The sequence below is a fragment of the Typopeltis vanoorti genome, chromosome 22, assembly GCF_054136105.1.
Source record: "Typopeltis vanoorti isolate ZY-2024b chromosome 22, IOZ_Tvanoo_1.0, whole genome shotgun sequence".
In the NCBI taxonomy this organism is placed as follows: domain Eukaryota; kingdom Metazoa; phylum Arthropoda; class Arachnida; order Uropygi; family Thelyphonidae; genus Typopeltis; species Typopeltis vanoorti.
This window is the reverse complement of record NC_143570.1, coordinates 9,397,432-9,422,694: the sequence shown is the minus strand read 5'-3', so window position 1 is coordinate 9,422,694 and position 25,263 is coordinate 9,397,432. Positions and strand designations below refer to the sequence as shown.

Here is a 25,263-nt window from a genome sequence, read left to right as displayed (position 1 = left end):
TATCACGAAAATGATAAAATGTTTTGGGGACTATTGAAAAAGCTAATAAATGGAGGAAAGAGAAGTAAAAGGAATCAGAAATAATAAAGGTGACATAAAAATTGAACAGAGCCTCCATAGCTCAGTCAGTATAGAAGAAGCCCTTTGGTCAGAAAGACCTAGGTTCGATTCCCATCCATGATGTGAGGAACCTTTATCTGGTCTCTTTCGACAAAAGGTGAGTTAGCTGGTCTCATACAGAGCTAGAGAATTTTTTCACCTAGAAACTCTGGTTTTTCGTCCCTCATAGCAGGCAAATCAACCCCATGAACCCACATGGATCTACAGTCAAATATATATATATATATATATATATATATAGAGAGAGAGAGAGAGAGAACTTTCCCCCTGAACTTGGGGGCCCCTGTGTGGTAATAGTCCCAGTGTTGTATTATGGATAGATCCATAATTGTGAACCTTCAATATGAAAGTGCCACCTAAGATGATGGCGATGAAAAATTGAACATATTCTGACGTCTTCAGTGATTACTTTGAAAGACTTAAATGAGATTGACAGAAGCAGTGAGAACAGCAGTAAAAAAATATTCAAGAGGATTTCAATAGGAGTACAAAAAATAAATCGCAAACTTGAAATGTAGAGAGATAATCATCACAGAAGATGATATATGACTAGATATAATTAAATATAAAGGAATATCATCATCATCATAACGCTAATTATGGGTATAGACCATACTGTTCCGTTCTCATTATCCATCCAATATTCTTTTTTGAGGTCTACCCTGTCTTCTCTTTCCAATTGGCTTATCGTCATGCTAGTCACTTGACATAGGGAAACACATATTACTTTCAAGTCTCAACGAAATCTAAACCAGACAGAAAACATGGGAAATGACCAGAAACTGGAAAAGGTTAAGAAACTTTGGAGAAAGAAAAACATGGTGAAATATGCTACATGAAACATTAGAGGCATAGCATATAAAGAAGAAGTAGATAAAATTTTAAAAGACGAAAATATAGAAATTGCAGTTCTTACAGAAACAAAAAAGAAACTTAAAGGAACAAAAGAAACAGATAATTACAATATCATATATAGTGGAGTAAACAAACAAATATATGCAAAAGCTGGTGTAATGATTTGGATCCATAAATCAATTAAAGCAAAAATAACTCATTATACATACTGGAATGAAAGAATATCAGAAGTATGATTAAAATTAAATAAAGAAAATTTAACAGTTGTTGGAGTGTATGCTCCTGAAGAAGGAAAAGAAGAAGAAAATGATTACTTTTACAAAGAGTTACAAGGAATATATGAAAAATTAAATAAAACACACCGTATAATTATAGCCAGAGATCTTAATGCCAGAATAGGAATGAAAAAAATTAACAATAATATACAAAAATTTGGAGAACCAATAGTAAACAAAAATGGAAAGTGGCTCATTGATTATACAATATATAAAGGAATAAAGTTTTATTTACAATGGTTACATTGCATAACTCAGAAGGCCTAGTCAGGTCAAATGCCAGGAATGAATGGAGTAGAGGTCTCACAGTACACATCTATGAATAAATAATGTGCAAATATGGCCAGTGGTTGAAGGAATAAACAGCCTGCCCTAATTATCAACTGGTCAAGAAACTAGTGTCAGCATTCAAAGAGTCAGTAGGTCAATACCCTTCCTATATAAAAAAAATATATACAAAACTTGTATGCAGATTCGTGTTACAGTCAATGCCCACAACTTCACATTCAACTGACAAATAGTGTTTTTTATATATAATCCTTCATAGCATTTGCAGTTGACTCTCTGCACTTTCATCTCAGTATGGCATGGCTACTGATTGGTGAGCTGAGATGGCCCAATTTGTCAACAACTGCTAGGCCTGCAAAGTGGCATCGTATCACAAAGCCTCTTTCGAGCTCCGTCAGTTCCCTTCTAACAGCCATTTCATCCAAACACAGAGCCCTGTGTTTGGATGAAATGTTTGCACTGACTTAGGAGCATTATATTCCTCCAATTTACACCAGCTACAAACATGTGACTAGTTACATGGCCCGATGCATCTTCCCCATGGCGGGATGTCTGTTGACTTCTTTCCAAGCAGTATATATCTAATACTTATTCTGTAAGTCGGCAGTTAAAACTGAAGGAGTTGATGTTTTGATAATACAGGGTGTTCACAAATGTTTACCCTGATTTCAACTGGCTATAATATTTTAACAATGAAACTAACTGAGTAAATTTTGTTGCAGGTAAACTTGGGCACTCAAAGTTTCCATACTGGTATCTTCAGTATACTGCTTTTGCCACCAGGAGTGCTGCTGCTGATTTTCTTTAAAAATGACTTCAGTTTAGGAAAAAGCCCAATGTGTTCTGTGGCTAGCAGAAACAAAATCTCCAGTTACAGTGCCAATGTTTGCATACCACAAAGTGGTACACAAATGCTTGAAATTATTTATACGTACAAAGTCTAAATTGTCCAGCTAAAATCAGATAATCGTCCAAGGACGTGAAGAATTGGTTAACCTCATTTTGAACCGCATCGATGAGGATAATGGTTTTTTGCAGCGTGTTTGTTTCTCTGATGAGACAACATTTCATGAGAGTGGAGTAGTCAACAGACACAACGCAAAGATCTAGAGATCTGAAAACCCACATGCCATAAGAGAACACATTCCAGCTAGTCCAAAACTCAATGTGTGGTGTGGACTAATGCACGATCGAGTGATTGGCCCTTTCTTCTTTCTTGAAAAAGAAATTAATGGAAATGTGTTCTTATACGTGTTCAATAATTACACTATTCCCCAGCTACAGGAGATGCAACCAAATGTTATCTTTCAGCAGGATGGAGCCACCCCCCCCCATTGGTCTTGTGATGTTCGTAATCATCTTAATCGAGAATTCCCGAATTGCTGAATTGGCAGAGATGGTCCAATCTCAGTGTCTTCACCAGATTAGATCATGCCCTGAGGAAAACAATAAAATATCGCCCCTGATGGATTATAAGACAAAAATATAAGAAAATCTCCAATTGCTATTTTGTTTTTATTACAAGAGAAACATTAATGCAAAACGATTACATAATAACATTAATTAAATGTTTGCTCTACGGGGATATCGCACAATAAAACTGTTTATAAGCTCTTCAAAATTTAAATTATAAGCTATGTCTGCCTCTATCGATATAGTTGCTAGACCAACCAATCTTTTTTAATTCAAAGCAGAATTAAAGAAAACAAACAGTGTAATATACACGTGTTTCAGACTAAATATTTGGATAGACTATAAGAGTTTATAAAATTCACGATACTTTACAGGCTGTTTCCTTAATTAGCTAATAAGTGGGTTCTAAAATGTTTAGTTTTAGTATGTATGACTATAATTTTTTTATTATTAAAATATAATAAGCACACATATTTAAATGTCAGTGGAAAATGGAACCTTTTTTATTTGGTAAACTAAATGGCGTATATTTGTAAAATATCTTGTTTCCGTAATACGGCACCAATGGCACCTACCGCAATATAGCTGAAAAAGAGCCCTTATTAAGCTGCCATGAGGCAGGCTGCCTCTATGCTACACCCTGTCAATGGTACTGTCCAATCCCATGCCCCCCCCCCCCCCCCGGAAGTCACCAGACATTACACCCCTAGATGTGTTACCAGCGGTGCAGATATTGAAGTTGTTCATTGACTTTTTTTTTCTATATGTTATGCATTGAAGTCTAACTTTGTGTTCCATTTCAAGTATCCACTGAAGAGTTATATTATAATCAGGGTAAACATTTGTGGACACCCTGTATAAGTAAAACAGGAGTGCATACTATGTGCACTATTATACATCATCTGTCCAGATCATTATGTGATCTAGAGAGATGATGAATAATAGCTGCATATCAGATTAGATATCAAAATAATCAGATTTAATATTGTATTCAACTCAGCTCTTGACTTTATAATGTGATTCTCTTAAACAAAATGCAGTACAAGTCTTCAGAACCAAGTTAAATAACTGCTGTAATAACAAATTTCATATAAAAAATCATCAGAGAAAGAGAGAGAAACTATAAAATAGGCAACGACAATGAGCATGGAAATTGTCGTTGCTCTATTGACAACTGTATTCTCAATAGAGAATCAGTAGAACAAGTAATGTATTTCAACTTTTTTGTGCAAGATTTTTATTAAGGCTTGCAAATTAAATTTAGAAATAGGGAACACAATAAGCTAAGTTGATATGGTGAAGAATCAACTGAATAAATTTTTATGGAATAAGAGAGAAATTGGACAAAACACTAACTAGTTTTAAAAAAATAAAAAAAGCATCACTAAATTAGCTGTATACAAGATAATGTTTAAACTAATTTTAGCTTATGGATCTGAGAGGCAGGTCAGAAAAACAGATGATCATATATATAACAGTCTGAGGCCATATATATAACAGTCTGAGAAAAATGAGAGGAGGGAAATGGCATCAATGACAGAGAATCATATTAAAAATCAAGATATCAGGAATTAATTTGACAATGTTGGCATTTGGGAATGTAAGCAATGCTAATCTCAGGTGGTATGGTCACTTGAACTGAATAAAGAGGTAAGGTTAGTAAAACAGGTGATTGACACCAAGACTGCAGGAAAAAGACTTAGAGTAAGACAAAGATCTCAGAAGGCCAGAATGAAAGATACTGGAGTCCTGACAACAACAAAACCTTAATCAGTTATATAGATGAAATATATCAAATAATTTTATGCATTATCACCCTCAGTTGAAAAGCTTATATAAAGGTTTCTTGCATCCTACAGTCAATTCAAGCCTAGACTTCTCCAGCTGATCTGGTTTAATCATTTGCTGTCCTGTTTTCATTACCATACAGAAAAACTGTGTGTAGGCAGGAGGATAAAAAGAAAAAGGAATCTGTTTAAATGTTTTGAACAACTGAAGATTGTATTCTTCAGTTGTTCAAAGAAAATCTGGTCCATTTCCGTTGTTCTAACTTGTTATAATCTGAGAGATTCTTATTTCAGTAGATGCTTCACATCCAAGTTTGATTAACATGTAAATATGTTATGACCTGTACAGTGGTTAAAACATTTAATTAAAAAAAGCAAATTCATTTTAAATCACATGCTATTCATAGATTATAAAAAAGAAGTAAGCACTCTCAAGGCCTACATAATATATAGTGTGAAATTTCATTCTTTTATTCTGATGACAGCTTTCCCAAAATTGCCTTACTTCACTTTGTAAATCGACTTCATCTTTCATCACATATTTTTCTTTCAAGGCCATTACATTCTTTTCTTATCCTTTACATTTTTTATCGTCTAGTTTTTAATCTTTTAATATTTTTCATTTTTAAAATTAATAAGTTTCATAGTGTATTTACTAATCATATCACATCATTCATTACCAGATTTATTCTCATCTTTTAAATAGTATCATATTATTTTTATGCTTTTAACTCCTTTATTCATATCTGTTATTAAATTCTAAAATTTAATAGAGCTCTGTCTTATTAATTTACTGATCACTAATATCATACTTGTTCTGCAATCTAAAGATTGTTAATGCCAAAAGTACAACAAAGGCAGGCAATAATACATGATCACTTCATTAAATTTTTATTTTATTTTTAATTAAAAAATCAAGTTGCAGTCGAAAGACATATTCTAAACTAGGGTGCTTCATAACATAAAAGCTTTGCTTATCTCTTTATATCAAGGATTACATGAACTATAAGTCCAGAGACAATATAAAGTGCTTACTTTATAAGCTTTATAAGTTTCTTCTTTAATTCAGAGGTATCACTTCTCAACTGAATGAGTTCTACCTCCATTTGACTAACAGTCTTTTCACTAGATGCCTTTAGTTCTTCTAAGCTCTTCTGTAGTTCTGCAGAAACTTTTTTTTCTTCATCCAATTTCATTAGTGCCTGCTTGTGAAAATAATTAACCATTTTTAAATTTTACTTTTAATTAAAACAATTAAAAATTATTTTGTCTATCTATCTACATATTTAGCCTTTTAAAGAATATAAAAAAAATAAATAAAAATAAAATTTGGATCACTTTTAAGGATCAAAGCTAGATAAGTGGAAGGAAACCTCCACATAATCTAGAAATGAATGGGGATTCTGACCCAACCCAATTCTTGGTGGAGATCTGTTACTAGGTATCCACATGGATGATAAATGAACAAAGAATAATTCGCAATTTGGGACTTAGCTAGCCAAATGTATTCTACACTATCAGAAACCCGATGTTGCAGACAACAGTGGGTTTTACATATCGAAACATTGGGTTCCAGCGTCTGAACACCCCCACCCACCCCCAACACACACACACACACACACACTGTTTTCATCAGAAGACGATGAAGACGAACCATGAAGAGTAGGGAAGATGTTGTGGAAAAACACACACATGTAATTTTAAAACCTTACACAAAATGTAAGGTTTTAATTGTGAAACAAAGATGGGATGCAGAAATTGTGCTTAGTAAGGATATATTGTCAGAGGTGGAAGAAATGAGAGATCTTGGGTGATAATGGATAAGGATCTGGGATTTAGAGGACACATTGCCAAGGTTGTGAGGACAGCACAAAGACTTCAGGGAATGATGCAGAGGACACTGACTTGTAGAAGTGGGGGAAATTCTTGTTCCATTGTATAAGGCTTTGATTAGGCCACACATGGACTACTGTGCCCAGATTTGGTCACCTGGTTTTCAAAAGGACGAAGAGATGTTGGAAAGGGTCCAGAGGCAAATGACTAAGGTAGTTTCTGACCTCTGGAATGTTGAATATGAGGAAAGATTGAGAAGATACAATTTAGAGTCTGGTGGATGGGAGGAAGAGGGGAAATATGATAGAGACCTACAAGTTAGTAAGGGGTTCTTATAGGATCAATGTTGGAGAGGTTCTATAGAAAACAGTGGGAGATCAGGGAAGAACTAGAGGTCATCCCAGGAAACTGTATAAAGAGGGTGTGAGCTGGGGAGTGAGAAGCAGGTTTTTTTGCATGCAGAGTTGTAAATGATTAGAATGCCTTGCATGAGAGTGTGATGTCTGCAGAGAATTTGAGTGTGTCCTTTTATCATACACACAGCTCATCACGGTATGATGAGCTGTGTGTATGATAAAAGGACCTCCTAGATGAGTCCGACTCCATGGGGGTCTTGGATAATAATAATAACAACTTGCCAAAGCACACAGACACCAACAATCAAGTGGTAGAAGAAATAATTCAAAATTGTAACAGACTTAAAAAACTACCATTTCCTATTTTGGCATTCTCTAATGTTGGATTAAAAGATATTTAAAACTGTTAGGATTGGATGTGGTCTTAGAATAATGCTTCCCAAATTTTTAGTAAATTAATGCAGCTGTATTTGTTAAGGTTTAGGAATTGTTGCTGCTGCTAGTTTCTAAAATGGCTTCTCTATTTTGTAATGACTTTAATGTAGTCTTGTATTTTTTTCTATGCCTATGTGATGGAATATCCAAATGTAGTCTGCCAGGTGGCTAAGTTAGAGGCACAAGACACATTACACATTCCTGGGATGCGACAAAATATGAAGTTTGTACTATGGTCAACAGATCTGAATGTGGTGTGAATATTATATTTATTTAGTGTTCTGGCTAGCTTTTCCAATGTGTGTTTTTGATACAATGAATAGGAATAGTTTTGCTTGAGTATCTAAGAAGAAAAGAGAACATGTAATATTTCATTTATTTTATAAGGGTTGCAACCATTGGTTTAAAACTGTGTAGTAAAGGTGGCTCTGTGGCAATTAAACAAATAGAGAATCATACTCAACTTTCTGGATGATGGTGTGATTTTTTGTGTCTCCAAGTATTTGCTTTCTATAAATAGAAAATAATAATAATAATAATAATGAATCACCTGAAAGAAGTGACTATTGTGTGTAAAAAAAAGTCGGCAGTTATGTCGTTGTATTCCATTTTGAAGTGCAGTTCAGGATGTTGGCTGTTTAAATATACTGAAAAAAAACAATAAAAATCTAATTTTCTTTTGGCCATGGAGCTGAATAAACATATCTACATAGTGTAGCCATATACCACCAGTCTGGGTATGTTTGAGTGGTTAGTTCTTAAAAAAAAAAAAAAAAAAAAAAAAAAAAAAAAAAAAAAAAAAAATTGCTAACATGGGGGGGGGAGGGAGAAAGGCAGAACCCATTTCAGCTAAAAAGAAAAAGAAAAAAATCAGCTAACACCTTTTATTCTCTTATAGGAATAGGTGAGGCCTTTAGACCCTATCTAATTGGGTACTGAGTGGGCAGTTCAATCTCCACCAGTAGCTAATCAGAGATAGGTTGGCCCATGTCCAGTGGTGAACTATAAGGGGCTCACAAGAGCTCATGCGAGCCCTTTGTTAAATTTTTCTCAAATTTGCGAGTCCCTTGATCTTCTTGTTTAATAATCTTGTAGAACTAGAAAATACCACCGTGGAATGTATACATGCTACTATAATTGCTACTTTAAATTCATATGGATTTTCTGATAACTATATAAAAAATCATTTCATTTCATTTTGTTCTGATGGAGCTAGTGTAATGTTAGGAAACAAATCAGGTGTTGCAATCAAACTTCTACAAAAATTTCCCAACATTGTGATTTGGCATTGTGCTCATTGTTTACACTTAGCATTAGATGATTCGATAAAAAACATTAAAGAAATAAATCATTTTGAAATATTTATGGATAAATTATGCTTTTTATCTTCAATCACCAAAAAATCAACGAGAATTAAATACAATTGCAAAAGACCTTGGTATCGAAATTTTAAAGATCGGCTATGTGTTTGGACTACGATGGGCAGCTTGCAGTTTACAAACGGCTCTTGCTTTGTGGAAAAATTACCCAGCTTTATGCAAGCATTTTGCATCAAACGATAAATATAAGGGCTTTTTAAACTTACTTTTCAGTTTGGAATTTTAGATCTAACATTAATGATTGATATCCTACAGAAATTATCATATCTGTCAGAAGCCTCTACAAAGTTGCAATATAAGCATTATAAGGGCTAAGTTAGACTTTTTTTTTCTTTTTTTTTTTTTTGCTCGACGATGCGAGCCCTTTGTTAAAAGTTTCATAGCTCACCCATGTCTAAAACTACTGCACATGTCTATCACTAATTATAGCAGCAGCCACTGATGAAGAGGCTGGCAAACAAGTGCTGCCATCTCTTGGAACCTAAGCCTAACAAGATATGTTACTGTCTGAAATAATGTGGGTACTACGGTCAATTTTCTTGAGTTTATGGGATTTCATTTCTATCAAACTGTTTGTATATTTTTCCTTTCTATGTTTTTAACTTCTGAAAATCATGTTGCTCCTAACATTTGAAATTACATAGAGAGAAAGCAAAACTATTTCTGGTGATGGAGCACTTTTAAGAATTATCCAACAAAATTGCAGAGATAGGAAGTAAATGGGATTATATTAAAATAAGGATTATTAATTTTGACATACCTGTGTACATTTTTTAAAAGTAAAGATGATATAGTACTCTAGACCAGGACTTCATTAGACTAAGTTGGTATGTAATTAGGACATGCTGAAGATGAAGAACCGATAGTCTCAGGGTAGTTATCAGATAGCCAAAACATGAATAAACCAATAACAAAGAAATGAACTAAACAAACTAAGAATTTTAAAGATTTGAAAATAAAGAATAAAAAGGAACATAAAATCTGTTATTATGTTCCTTAATAATAAAAGGCAAATGCAAGTAGTAAAAAGCATACATTATTATTATTAAAATAATTAACTATTTGAATTAATTTAATAATTAACAATAAAGGTATTAATAATAAATTATTATAAAATAATTAATTTTAATAATGTGATACATCTTTTTTACTACTTGCATATAAGAAATATATGACGATATTTCAACCTGGGTATTTCTTTTAGTTCTGGCTCTCAACGATGAGACCTCAATAAATGTCAAAACCAGGCTGGATAATAAAATCAGTCAGTAGTGATCCTTTCATTAACATATAGCATTATACCTGAAAGGATGTGTGCTTTGCATTATGGGATACTGAGGCAATTGACATGAAATCATCACTCTACATGCAAGTAGCCTAGCCATGAAGATACTTCATGTGCAACCTTTGTTTGCTTAGACTTGGATAAAGTATTAAACAAGATTATAATTAAGTGATAAGTTTAATATATTTCTTGGCATCTTTAATTTGTAGTATAACCAAGTGAAAAAACTTACAACATTGCCTTTTATTAGTGCACCTGATAAATATTTTCACTGGCCTGATCCCCTATTTCTGTATAATAATTTACATCACTGAAATAAAGTCACATGGCTTTTTGCTTTGATAATTATATTTTTTATGTTTATGTATTTAGTTATTTTATTTCTTAATTTTTTTTTTTTTCACTAAGAGTTTAAGCTAAGCAGGTCATTTAGCACGGCTGTGGAGCTTGAGTTGAAGCTAGTGGTTTCTATGGATCTGAACCAGGATTCAGAGCCAGTAAAAAAAAACTCTGCAATTCCAACTAACTTGGTCAGTCATGATCACAAGGATGGCACATATGCATACAAATAATGCATGGCTTATTTTTTTAGAAATGCCTGGTAGTTGCACTGCCCATTACTCAAGCCAGTATTGAGCCCTTAAAAATCATTAAATCAGATTTGAGAGCATCTTATGAAAGAGGATTTGCTTGAGGCAATTCTGTTCTTGAGAACCAACTGCTATACATAACTAAAATTTTGAAAATTAAGTTTTTAAGGGAATTGAAACTAATTTTCATGTTTTAATATGGCAAATATAAGTGACTGTTTTTTATATAATGCAATAATTTCTTTTCAATTCATAATTCACCCATTTTTGTCCCTTTTTACTAAAAGTCAAATTAATTGTGCATTTTTAGCCTAAAATGTAAACATCATTCCAACAATGTTTTTACATTTGCGAGTTGGGTATATAAATCAAGGGGATATTAGATCCAACATTATTTCAAAGCCGAATGTAGAAACTATGAGTTTCGTAAGGTAAGTTGACCAGAGAGCTTACTGGAATATATTCCCCAGCATTCATGAGTCGCCTTAGTATGGACCATAGGAGCCACCCAAGCGTCTATATATTCACCTTTTCATGGTCCATTTTGATAAGGTTTCACTGACCTGACAGCTGTTTCAAACTGGTCGGTTCTCCATAGAGATCAGGTAGAAACCTGATCTCTGTGGAGCTCTTCAAAGCCAGAAAGTGCTTCACACTTTTTGACTTTGAAGTTGATCTGTGTGATAGAATGTGTGACAGATTTGGCTTCTGCAGACTTTTTTTCCCTCTTCAAAAAAAAAAAAAAAAAAAAAAAAAAAAAAAAAAAAAAAAGTGTGCCTTGAAAGGGGAGAGCTTCAGTGTGACGCAGTATGACCCAAACAATGAATGAAGGTAGTTCCTGTTCAGAACTTCCACTGTGCCTTCGAACACCTATACGACAGATGTAAACATTGTGTGGAGTTGGAGGGAGATTATTTTGAATCTGTGCAGCATATTTATAACATGGGAGAAATCATCTGATGTGGCATGATAAAATAGCCCTGTTTTTTCAGTATTGCAAATGTCATTAGCACTAAATTTTTGACACATGATTACATAATTTTAACAATCCAATGTGGTAGTACTAAATTACTGGCTGGCCCAATTAAATAGCATTGTGTCCCTAATAAACAAATCAAATTCTTCTTATACTCTCATTTTGTTTTTGCTCTTCTAGACTTGACAATAAAATGGCTACTTCGATTAACTGGTGGACCAATTAACCAGAATCTAACATATCTGGACCAAACAATCTGTTTTTTTATAGTGAATAATTGCAGTGAATTTTATTTCTCACTGTACCTAATGGGTTTTAGTTGGAACTTTTTCAGTAGTTTGTTATAGTGAGAGTCGACGGTAATGTAAACTTTTAATTTAGTACTATCATAGCATCCTGTATGCCGCTTGAGAGTACATATTAGGAATCTGATGATGAGGATATTTCCATAATTCATCATCAGATTAGTCACTGGATAAGAAGTCACAGTTCTCTTCCTGAACCATCACACCATTACAAATCAATAAAAGACTGTCTCTATAACAATGACATGCATATATCAATTTATGGAACTCACCTTTCTTAGGTCTTCGTTCAAAGAAAAACATTCTTCATCACGGACTGAAAGGGCCATCTGAATTTCTTCTAGCTATTTCAAAACAAACAATGTTTGTAAACATTAATCAACTTATCAACAGTATTTCTAAAGACTTGTTTTTGTTGTTTTAATTCTAAATAATAATATTAATTTACATGCTATTCATTTAATTATAACCAAAGAAAACCATATATAGTTCTGAATATCATACAAATCCGTGAAATAAAACCAAAAGTATGAGTTGATAAAATTATATTCAATAGTCACCAACTACTGTTGTAAAAAATTCATTCACAACATCCAGATATACAAATACAATATAAGTAAAAGACAACATATAATGAAATTTATAAATACTGTGGTGGTGGTGGTGGTGGTTGGGGGAGACTAAAAACAAGAGTAAACTATAAAGATTGAGTGGCAGAATCTGAAACAAACACTGATTTGGTGAACAAAGCATGTAGTAAAGTTATCTGCAAAAATAATAAAGAATAAGAATTCCATGGTGAGCAGAAAAAATTAAAAAAAAAAAAAAACAGTTAAAAGATGAAATTGTAAAGAACAGGCCTGCTAAGTAAAGCCAGCATGTGCTTTTAGAGAACATAGCAAAAAATGTAAGAAACTGTGGTATATGTAAAAGAAGAACATAAATAAAGATCATGAGCAAATTTTAGAGTGAGCATAAAAGATATTATATAATAAAGGGTAGCAAAATATTCTGGAAGTTATTGAAAAAAAAAAGCTTCCAGAATGTATCACAGAAAGAATGAAAGATAATAAACGTAATGTAAAAACTGAACATGTGGATATTCTGAATACTTGGAATAATAACTAAATTTATTAAATGAAAGTAGTAGCATTAGAGCAGTGATAGCAAATATACAAGACTGCAGTCATAAATAAGCATACTTCAGTATCGGACAAAGTAGAAAAAGCCTATCATATGAAATGTGGAAATACAGATAGAAGTGGATATCTGATTTTTTAGCTTTTCCTCAAGCATATTTGAGGAAAGGCTAAAAAAAAAGTTGCTGAAAGAAAATAAATGAAAAGGTTGACAAGATCAGATTTTTACCTTATAATGACTAGTCGGGAAGGCATGAGAATATAAGAATACTTTTTTTAAATCTTTTTTTTTTTTTTTGATCTTGGAAAGGTTACACAATACAAAAGAGCTTGCCTAGAAATTATATTCTTGTATAATCTTTTATCCAAGTATAAGCAAGCCAGTTCTGCATACGAAGTATCTTCATGACTAGGCTACTTGTATATAGAGACTGATGAATTCTTATTAATTGCCCTGGTATCTCATAATGCAACGTACACTTCCTTTCAGACATTCATAATGCTGGCCACTACCCAGATCAGTTTTGACTATTACTGAGCTCTCATCAGTGGGAGCCATATTCAGGAAGATAACAAGATTGAATTAATGCAGTTCATATATTTCTAATATATACAAATAGTAAAAAGGTGTATCAAAATACTCTGGATCATAATTTGCTTACTTAACCCAAGTAACAAAACTTTCTACAATTATCTCTATTTGTTGAAACATACTATTTGATTTTTAAGACCATGGATTTAATAAACATTTATACATAATTGTCTACTAGTTTCGCTAGCTGTAACTGTCTAGCTTTGTCAAGACGAGAAAGGTTATGCTAGTATTAAATGCAAAAAAAAAAGGAAAAAAAAAAGAATTAAGTAATGGTTTAAAAACAGTTAGACAAATTGGAGAGCATACGTGACATCACACACATAAGGCATGAAGACTTAGTTATTGTTATTAAGTCGCGTTTTATAATTTTTCACATAATTTAGTTCCTTTAAACTTAATGAATTTAATAGATGTTTCCACGTCTTTTAATATTATTCCCTGGTTTCTATTGAGAATATTTCCTGTTCGTAGGACTACTGCAGCTTCTTTAAAGGTTCTACATCTAAAATCCTCTTCGATATATGGCATGGAACTGTTATCCCAATCTACTGAATGGTTTGAAGTTGAGAAATGATGTGCTAACCACGAGGTGTTTGTTCAATTATGATTGACATCTCCGACATGTTCCTTCTTTCGAATTTCTAGGCTTCTTGAAGTTTGGCTTATGTAGGTAAGTCCACACGTACATGGTATGCTAGAAATACCTGCGTATTTGTAGAAAGCGATGTTATCCTTAGGAGATCTTAATAACTATCCTGTAGTAGGTTTAAAAACAACTCTGATGTTAAAAGGCCTCATGATTTGTGCTATTTTGGTAGAGACTGATCCATCATCATAGGGTATGATGATGGATGATACATACCGGGTCATCCGAGGTTGTTGCTCGAGGTTGTTTCTATAGAGAATTTTGTTGATTATATATTGAGGATAACCATTTTGTGATAGCATTTTTCATATAAGGGAAAGCTCAGCAAGTACGTCTTTTTCCTCTGTGATAATATTTTTGGCTCTGTTTTTTTTAGCATATGTATAATGTTCAGTTTCTGTGCATAGTGATGATTGGATGTATAATGGAGATAACATCCAGTATCTGTAAGTTTAGAATATATTGTAAGTTTGATATTTCCATTATCTTGTTTTTTAACTAGTAAATCTAAAAAAGGGTAATTGATGACTGTTTTCCAATTCTAATGTGAATTTAATTTTATGATGGAAGGAGTTAATTTTCTGGAGGAACTCGTGTAAAGTATTATCTTCCTTATCTTTCCAGATAATGAACACATTGTCAACATATCTCCACCAGACTGATGGCGTTAGATTTATTTTTGCTAGGATGTCACTTTCTAATTTTTCCATGTCACCACCGCACACGGTGGTGACAGGGGCCCATGGCTAAGCCTTCTAGTTGTTGGTATACTAAGTTGTTTACTTTAAAGTAGTTGGACTTGAGACAGTGGCAGAATAGTTGCATAATATCATTTGGAAAGAGACCTTTTATAATCTTAATGACTTCATCAAATGGTATGTTTGTGAACAAAGAGAAGACTATCTCCCATAATGCAAAACACATCTCCTTGCAGATATGTCTAATGTTATGCATTAAGGGAGAGGCCACTACCCAGACTAGTTTCGACCTTTATTGAGTTCTCTTCAGTGGGAGCAGGCCCTAGTGGAGATACCAGGCAGAAGTATTAGCAAGGTCATCTCTACCCATAGGAGTTGCTAAAAGGTGTGCCACCTTTTTAATAAATTACTCTGGATTTAGAGAAAGATGTTGAAAGTTTATTTTTCACTTGGTTAGACTATAATAAATTTAGTTTAATCCTTTATCCAAGTGTGAGCAAACATTTAGAAAGATGTTGAAACTTTCTCTAGGTAGAGATGACCTTGCTAATGCTTCTGCCTGGTATCTCCACTTGGGCCTGGCTCCTGCTGAAGAGACCTCAATAAAGGTCGAAACTAGTCTGGGTAGTGGCCTTTCCCTTAATGCATAACATTAGACATATCTGCAAGGAGATGTGTTTTGCATTATGGGAGATACAGAGATAGGAGTGATGTTAGCTTGCTGCACCTTTGCAACGAGTTTCCCAGTGTTGTACCACCTTACCCCAGTCCTGAAGATACTTTCAGACATAAACTTTGTTTGCTCACACTTGGATAAAGGATTAAACTAAATTTATTATTATTAAAGAGACCACATCCAGACTTGCCAATATGTCTGTGTTCGATATATTAATGTTTTTAAGTTTTTCAACGAAGTGTTGAGAATTCCTTATGTATGAAGCTGATTTCCTTAAGATGTTTGGCTAGCAGGTATGTCGGAGAGTATCTTCCATCTACGATCGGGTAGAGTGACCCTCATCTACAAACAACTAGGCTTAGCCATGGGCAGTACCCTGTCACCACTGTGTGTGGACCTGTTCATGGAAAAATTAGAAAACGACATCCTGGTAAAAATAAATCCAAAACCATCAGTCTGGTGGAGATATTTTGATAATGTGCTCATTATCTGGAAAGATAAGGAAGATACCTTACATGAGTTCCTCCAGAAAATTAACTCCTTCCATCATAAAATTAAATTCACATTAGAATTGGAAAACAATCATCAATAACCCTTTTTAGATGTACAAGTTAAAAAACAAGCTAATGGAAATATCAAACTTACAATATATCATAAACCTACAGATACTGAATGTTATCTCCAATATATATCCAATCATCACTATGCACAGAAACTGAGCATTATACATATGCTAAAAAACAGAGTCAAAAATATCATCACAGAGGAAAAAGGTGTACTTGCTGAGCTTTCCCTTATATCAAAAACTCTATCACAAAATGGTTATCCTCAAAATATAATCAGCAAAATTCTTTATAGAAACAACCTCGGACAACCCAGTACGTATCATCCATCATCATACTCTATGCTGGATCAGTCTCTACCAAAATAGCATGAATCATGAAACCTTTTAACATTAAAGTTGTTTTTAAACCTACTACAAGATAGTTATTAAGATCCCCTAAGGATACCGTTGCTTTCTACAAATATGCAGGTGTTTATAGCATACCATGTACGTGTAGACTTACCTACATAGGCCAAACTTCAAGAAGCCTAGAAATTCGAAAGAAAAAACATGTCAGAGATGTCAATCATAATTGAACAAACACCTCAGGGTTAGCACATCATTTCTCAACTTCAAACCATTCAATAGATTGGGAAAACAGTTCCATGTCATATATTGAAGAGGATTTTAGATGTAGAACCTTTAAAGAAGCTGCAGTAGTCCTACGAACAGGAAATAACCTCAATAGAAACCAGGGAATAATATTAAAAGACGTGGAAACATCTATTAAATTCATTAAGTTTAAAGGAACTAAATTATGCGAAAAATTATAAAACGCGACTTAATAACAATAACTAAGTCTTCATGCCTTATGCGTGTGATGTCATGCGTGCTCTCCAATTTGTCTAACTGTTTTTAAACCGTTACTTAATTTTTTTTTTTTTTTTTCCCCATTTAATATTATTATTATCCCGGGTAACTCCGAGGAGTTGACAGACTCATCGAGGGAGGCCCTAACATCATGTCAAGAACAACTATTCGACATTCACACAGTATCTATCATACCTTGCCTTGAACTCATTCATGGTTGTAGCACCCACAAAAGATTCTGGCAACTTATTCCGCTGATTCACTGGATTAATCTTATTGAAACTCTTCAGTAATTTGAATGTCTCAATCATATCACCCCCTCTTCCACCTATCGACCAATTTCTGTAACCCACAAATCTTCAACCTATTCTCATAAGGTTCATTCAACAGACCTTCTATGATCTTGGTCACTCGTCTCTAGATCCTCTCCACTTCCTCCCCATTACGAAGAAACCCTGGTGCACATAACTGGGCACAGTAGTCCAGATGGGGTCTTATCGAGGCTCGATACAGCGGAACAACAACTTGTTTGTCTCTGCATTTTAAAGTATTTTTCAGAAGCCAAGTGATTTGATGAGCTGATTTAGCTACTTTTGCAATGTGTCCCCTAAACTTCGATTCCATATCCACCAACACTCCCAAATCCCTGGCCTCATCAATCTCCTGGAGTATGGTTCCACCAATGTGATATACTGCTGCTATTCTTTTCACCCCAAAGTGCATAACCTTACACTTTGCCACATTAAATTGACATCCATTTTTCCTAGCCCAGTCCTCCAAACTATCCAAATCATCCTGTAATATTTTGACATCCCGTGCACTCACAATTGCTCTACCCAACTTTGCATCATCAGCAAACAAGTGAACACTTCCTCTCAGATCCTTACCTATATCATTGATGAACCAACCCTATATCTATCCCCATCTGCTCCAGTTTACTGATTAGGGTTCCATGTGGTATCCTGTCAAAGGCCTTGGCAGGGTCCAGTAGAATCACTGTAAACCCATTACCCTTATCCAGTTCAGCCGTCACTGTGTTATAAAACGTGAGCAAGTTACTGAGGCATGATCTACCCTTCACAAAACCATGTTGTTCCCCATACAATATCTCATTTTCATCTATCCAATCCTGTATTCTTTCCTTGACTAATTTCTCTAAGACCCTGACAATAATTCCTGATATGCTAATCAGTCGGTAATTTACAACAGCAGTCTTGGAACCACCTTAATGCAGTGGAACTATTTTCCCCTCTTTCCACCCCCTTGTGACTAACCCAGACCTGAGACTCAAATTAAACAAAATGGTCAAGGGTACTGACAATTCTTTAGCCACTTCTCGTACGACACGAGCTGGTATACCATCTAATCCCAAAGATGTATTGACATTGAGGTTATGCAATAGACTACTCACCTCCACTACATTCACCACAATTCCCGTATAATCTACTGGTTCATTTGTTTCTGCAATGTCACCACCTGAATGATATATTCTTGCAAAGTGCTCACTCCGTAACTCATCTATATCAACTGATTCAGTTACCTCCCTACCGTTGGCATTCTTTAAAATCATTCTGCCATATACATTTTTCCTTTTACTTGCAACATATCGAAAAAACTGTTTAGGATTCTCTTTAGCCTGCATGGCCAATGTTCTTTTGTAATCCTTTTTTGCTTTTCTTACCACACTCATTACCCTTCTGGCCTGCGCTTTATACCGTTCATGTGCCTGCCGGTCACCTTTCTCCTTAAATTCCCTCCATAGTTGTTTCTTTTTTTGCAGCTCAAGCTTAATGGTGTTATTCATCCATTTAACCTCTACTTGATTTATTATTTGGACTCTAGGTATACAGTCAGCCATTGCTTCATGCAAACACTTCTTAACTGCCTCCCATGCACTATCAACTTCTAGTCCTTGCAGTTGTACATGCCATGGCACTGAACCAATCAAACTCCTAAGCTTATCATAATTTCCAGCCCGATAATTCCACATGTCGTCGTCCTGTAGCATCCTCTAGCAAGAGGGTTGCAGCAGATGAGCAGCTATTCACCATTTCTCTCTGTCTGTTGCTTCCATCATTCCTAAACCAGTTCATTAAACCACTCTCTAGTTGGTCTTCCACGTCTTCTCTTCCCCTCAACTTTCCCTTGTAATATAGTTCTTGTCAGGTGTCACGAAGAACCTCTCAGAAGATGTCCTGCAAATCTAGTCTTTCTTTGCATAATATTCTTGAGCAGTGTTCTTTCCATCCCAACTCTTATTAAAACTTCTTGATTTGATATTCTTTCTGTATAGCTAATCTTTTCCATCTTTCTATAACACCACATTTCCAATGCATTAATTCTTTCCGTATCTCTCTTTCTTAGCGTCCATGACTCACTTTCATAACTTGCAATACTCCAAACTGTTGCTTTAACTATTCTAATTCTAACGCCTATTTTAGTGTTCTTGTTTATTAAAATTCTCTTAATTTCCATAAAAGCCGATTTAGCTTTGCCTATTCTATTTCTAATGTCCAACTCTGAAGTTCCTTTCTCTGAGATCCAGCTACCTAAATATTGAAATCTTTCCACTTCTTCTAAAATCTTTCCTCCACATCTTATTTTTACATTATCTCCTATTTTTCTACCCATTATCATTATCTTGGTCTTTTTTGTGTTAATTCTTAGTCCATACTCTAAACCATAAAACCATCACTGACCCAATCAAACTCCTAAGCTTATCATAATTTCCAGCCCGATAATTCCACATGTACCCTGTCTTAATTGTAAATTCCACACCTTTAGCCACCTCCCAAGTCAAGACCCTATGATCACTCTCACCAATTGGTGGCCATGTGGTCATATTTGTTACAGCCAAATCCTCAGATGTAATTACTAGGTCAAGCACTCTCTGACCCCTAGTATTTTCCATTACATGCACTCGCAGATAGTTATCCCTTAATAACTGCATAAAATCCAATTCCTTCCTCCCGTGTGTTCTCTCCTCACTCCACTTAATGCGACCATAGTTGAAATCTCCCATAATAATTACCCTCCTTCCACTCATTTCTTCTATTTGCTTGTGCATACTGTCACCACCATCTTTTCCATCACCTGGTCTATAGCAGCACCCAATTGTATATTTTGTTCTGCTAGCCACAATCTCACACCAAATGGCCTCAAATGTGCTCTTTTCTCTATCCTGCAATTCAACTTCTATTCTCCTTGGCTGCAGCTCATCAGCTATCATCAACAATACTCCTCCCCCCATTTTATTCTTCCTGTCATTCCTGAACACACTATACCCATCACATTCAATCCCACTAGCTATATCATCTACAGTCAGCCATGATTCACTAATACCAATAATCTGTGGTCTGGAAGTTCCAACCATGGCCAAAAACTCTTCCTTCTTGTTCCTAATACTCCTAGCATTAGTGTACATGAATTTAAGACCCCCATTACCCCAGTACATGAATATTAGCCCCAACCCAACCTTGATGCCTTATATTAACTATCCCATTCTGATTTGTTGTCCTTATTCGCTCGGGCATATTATACTCATTCAACTGCCTCCCTAAGGGCTATATATCTACTCCCCCCCCCCTTTAATAAATTTAGTTTCCCTGATTTTGCACATCCACTACATTCAGCAACACTTTTTCAAGTCTCCTTACACCGTATCCATTCAAATGCAAGCCATCCATCTTATATAGATCCTTTCACTCATCGAACTCACTCCACACATACACAAATTCCACACCACTCGTCATACATAACCCACGCATGAAGTCATTTGCAATTATGGCCCTCCTTTTAAACATTTCACTGTCATACCGTGGCAAAAGACTAATCATTCTAACTCACTCTTTTCTTTTGCTACCTCAAACAATTCATTCAGGTCCTCTATCATTTCCATTTTATCTCCTTTCAAATCATTCGTACCTGCCACAACAATCATGTCTTTCACCCTTTCCTTTTGCTCTCTAATAGACTCAGTTATATCCTTTATGATCGCACCAGGTTTGTATGATTTTGTCAAATCCTCTACTAACACACCTCGTACTAACGAGTCTCCATACAGCACTCTATCCTTCATTTTGTTCATGTTCACACTCATACGCTTATTTTTCCTATCATACTTTTTATTATTGGCTGGTTCATTCAGTCGACTTTTGCTCATACGCTCTAGCTGCTGTTTTGCCCGTTGTATCACACCACTCAACAACGCGATCTCACTCATTGCATCTATCTCATCTTTTTTATTCTCTGTAAAAACATTAATATGCTCTGAATTAATACTATCATTCACACCCTTACAGTTCTCTGGTACAATCTTGCCATTTCTTGTCATATCACTATTTTCTTCATTCTGAAGTTTGACAAAAATATCACACTCAAGATCCGAAATACACTTTAATTCCTCATTCTCCCTACATTTTCTACACACATTCACTCCTTTATTATCATCTAACCACACTCCGACCGCACTCTGCAAAGCGTACATCTCGCAGATAGTACACTGAATCATCTCCTTTATATTACCATTCTTGAATAAAGATGGCGAACCATCATTACTGGCCACCACTTTCCTTCGTATGGGAGCCATACTTACTTCTAACGTATTTTATCAAATTATAAAATGAAACACCAAAAACACACAAACAGACACACTAAGATACGCAAGGCAAACAAAACTATGTAATATTCAAGTAATTTTATCAACGATAACTTAAAATAACATTTATTTTATCAGGAGCTTTCAACGCACACGTACGACTACGAATCCCTCTAGCGGCCACTTGCCTAATACTAGTATAACCTTTCTCGTCTTGACAAAGCTAGACAGTTACAGCTAGCAAAACTAGTAGATGATTATGTATAAATGTTTATTAAATCCATGGTCTTAAAAATCAAATAGTATGTTTCAATTTTAATGAAAAGGACCAAATAACAACTTTCAGTATCTCTATTTGTATATTGTAAATTAGAAATATATGACTTTAGCATTAATTCAACCTTGGTATCTTCCTGAGTCTGGCTCCATAGATGAGACCTCAATAAAGGTCAAAACAGATCTGGGTAGTGGTTCTCTCTAGATGCATGTCATATGCATAACTGTGTGGAAAGGCTTATGTGTTCGTCGCACATGTTGATTGGATTTTAATGGTATAGGTGCAAACACAGATTGATAAGAAAATAACTATTTATTAACTTAAATGCTAATATTTTGCTGGTATTATATCCAGCATCTTCAGAGCATACAAACAAAGTTTGTCACAGTAGTGAGACAACCGCAATCCAGTGTAACAGTGGGACTAGTATGAGTAATTGTAGCGTGCAACACAAAGACTAAAGTCCTAATTCGGCACCATCTAAGTTAAAAAAACAAACAAACAGATATTAATTTGGTCTTAGGATGACTGTCTCCCAAATCTTTGGTAGATTTATACAGCCATGCTTGTTGAGGTTTGAAGTTATGTTTCAAGGCTTCTGTTGATTGCAGGAACAACCTCTCTGACTTGTAAAAGCTTCTGGTTGGTACTTTTGTTTTTTTCCAATTGATCCTGTGTGCAGGGGTATCCAAAGCATGGTCTGCTAGACCTGACTTTCCATAGCGAAAGTGCCGGATATATTTTTTGTGTTCACTGAGGCGGATGTCCACAGTTCTTCCCGTCTGTCCATAGTAGGCTCGATGACATGAACAGGGCACTTCAAAGACTCCTTTATACGATAAAAGAGAGAATCTGTCCTTAGGCGAAAGGATGAGAGTTGCCAATTTCACATAAGGTTTACATACAGTGTGTAGTTGGCGTTTGTTAAACATCCTAGATATCTTTTCAGATGTGCCTTTAATGTATGGGTTGGTGATAGTTTTGTTGTAGTCTTCTGTGGTAGATATTGGGGAGGGGGGATTTTTGGGGAGCATTTAGTATTTTATCTATCTTATGGGGATTACAGCCATTGGTCAGGAAGGTGTGATGCAGGTGAGAAAGTTCAGCAGTGAGAGCAATGTCATTGGAACAAATTGCTCTAGCTCTATGGGTTAGTGTTTTTAAAAGATACCATATTGTTGAGAAGGGTGATTGTGTGATTGTTTGTGTAAATATCTCCCTGTATGTGTGGGTTTTCTATAAACCGAGAATGATAAGGAACCTTCTGGAAGATGTGTGATAAGTGTATCCAGGAAGGGCAGACAGTCATTGGCTTCTAGTTCCATTGTAAAGTGGATTTTAGGGTGCTGGCTATTTAGATGCACTAAAAATGTATTCAATGTGTCCGGCCACATGGCCAAATAGCAAACACATCATGAACATAGCATAGCCAGAGACTAGGTTTGAGAGTGGCTGTGTTGATAGCTAGCTTTTCTAGATGTTCTATATACAAATTGGCTGGGGGGGGGGGGTCCCATAGCTGTCTCATCCCATTTAATGTTTGTATGTATATTTTCCCTTTCCATGTAAAATAACCTGCCTCTACTGCAAATTTAAATAGCTGAAATATATCAGGGGGAAATTGTGAATTTAATAAGTTAAGAGTTTCAGTTAATGGTACATTCATGAATAATGGGGTGATATCAAAACTCACCATTAAGTCTGAACTTTTTAAGGTGTGGTTTTCTAAAATACTTTTTAGGTGGGTAGAATTTTTAACAAAAGAGGGAAAATTTGTTTGCAAGTGGTTAGTAGTTTGGCTAAATGTTTAGCAAGTTTATATGTGAGACTGTTTATACTATCTACAATAGGGCATAAAGGTGTATCTTGTTTATGAATTTTCGGAGCTCCATATATCCTGGGTGTTTCAACGTGGAGGGGTTTGCGTTTGTTAACTGTTTCTTTTGTTCAATAACTTGCATATCTTATTCTTTTGTGAGTTGGTGGGATCTCGATCTATAATTTGATATGTTGACTGGTCTTGGAGAAGTGCATGGATTTTGCTTTCATATTCTGTTGTATCCATCACTACAGTTGTGTGTCCTTTGTCTGATTTGGTTATGGGAGACAGTCATCCTAAGACAAAATTAATATCTGTGTTTTTTTGAAAAAAAAACTTAGATGGTGCCTAATTAGGACTTTAGTCTTTGTGTTGCACGCTACAATTACTCATACCAGTCCCACTGTTACACCAGATTGCAGATGTCTGGCTACTGTAACAAACTTTGTTTGTATGCTCTGAAGATGCTGGATATAAAGCCAGTGAAATATTAGCATTTAAGTTAATAAATAGTTATTTTCTTATCAATCTGTTTTTGCATCTATACCATTAAAATCCAATCAACATAGTGTATGCATATCTAAAAGGAAGTGTGTTTCGCATTATTAGATGCCAGGGCAATTGATGAAAAGTCAATAGATATTCATTATTTGCAAATGGAAAAGTTATTAGTAACAGTGCTAACGTCATGGCTCTTCAGAAAAATTTAAATAAACTGGAGAGATGGACAAATGAATGAGTATATCTGTTCAATGCAACTAAATGTAAGGTCTTAAAATATGAGATCCAATACAGTGAAAGGGATCTTGCCTACTATATACAATGCATCCCTTGCCTCCTTCATCTATACTACTGGTGTAGTATAGATGGAAGCAAGGGATCTTGAAGTGATGGTCAGTACAAATTGGAAGTGTAGGGCATATTGTAAAGGTGTCAAAGGTATCCAAGAGGCATGCTGCAATACTAAGAAGACTTTTCTTACTTTATAAGTGATAAAAGAGTGGTGATTCCATCGTATAAAGTCCTGACCAGACCACATCTGGATTAAATTTTAAAAGAGGTATACCGTGAGTAGACATATCGATACAAAATTAATAACAGTAAAAACTCATGTACAAAGATTATTTAATAGTATAATTTTCGCCTGTGTGTCACAGGCATCTTCAGTACATAAGCTCAAATTAAACAATAACTGACAATTCCAAAAAGCGCCACCTAAGTAGCTGGTGTAAGATAACTAAAAAGGTCAATAACTTTCCTGGGGGGGAAAAAAAAAAAAAAAAAAATCAATACAATAAAAAGTTAGGAAAGATTAGCTGATTTGTAAAGTACTATCTCCCATAAAGGGATAGACGTAATCTGTCGGATCTGTTTAAGTTAGGAGAATGAAGTACAGTTTCACATGTTTCTTTATAAAGGCATTCCATGAGAAACTGACTTTTGTGAAGAACTCTTGTCTTTCTCCAATGAACTCTATGTCTAGTCTGGACTTGCATGTTCTGCAA

At 34.9% G+C, this 25,263-nt stretch overlaps 1 protein-coding gene across 3 annotated transcripts in view; it reads right to left on the bottom strand.

The window, feature by feature from the left end:
• LOC150094147 (uncharacterized) overlaps nt 1–25,263 on the bottom strand; it is a 387,756-nt gene that overhangs the window by 82,957 nt on the left and 279,536 nt on the right. For 2 of the 3 annotated variants that reach the window (XM_090412301.1, XM_090412300.1), the window contains 2 exons: nt 12,170–12,241; nt 5,774–5,943 (listed from right to left, as the gene is read on the bottom strand). In XM_090412301.1, coding sequence (XP_090268427.1) covers nt 5,774–5,943; nt 12,170–12,241 — 242 coding nt within the window. The remainder of the gene's footprint in view (nt 1–5,773; nt 5,944–12,169; nt 12,242–25,263) is intronic. The other variant, XM_090412302.1, reaches the window with a different exon arrangement.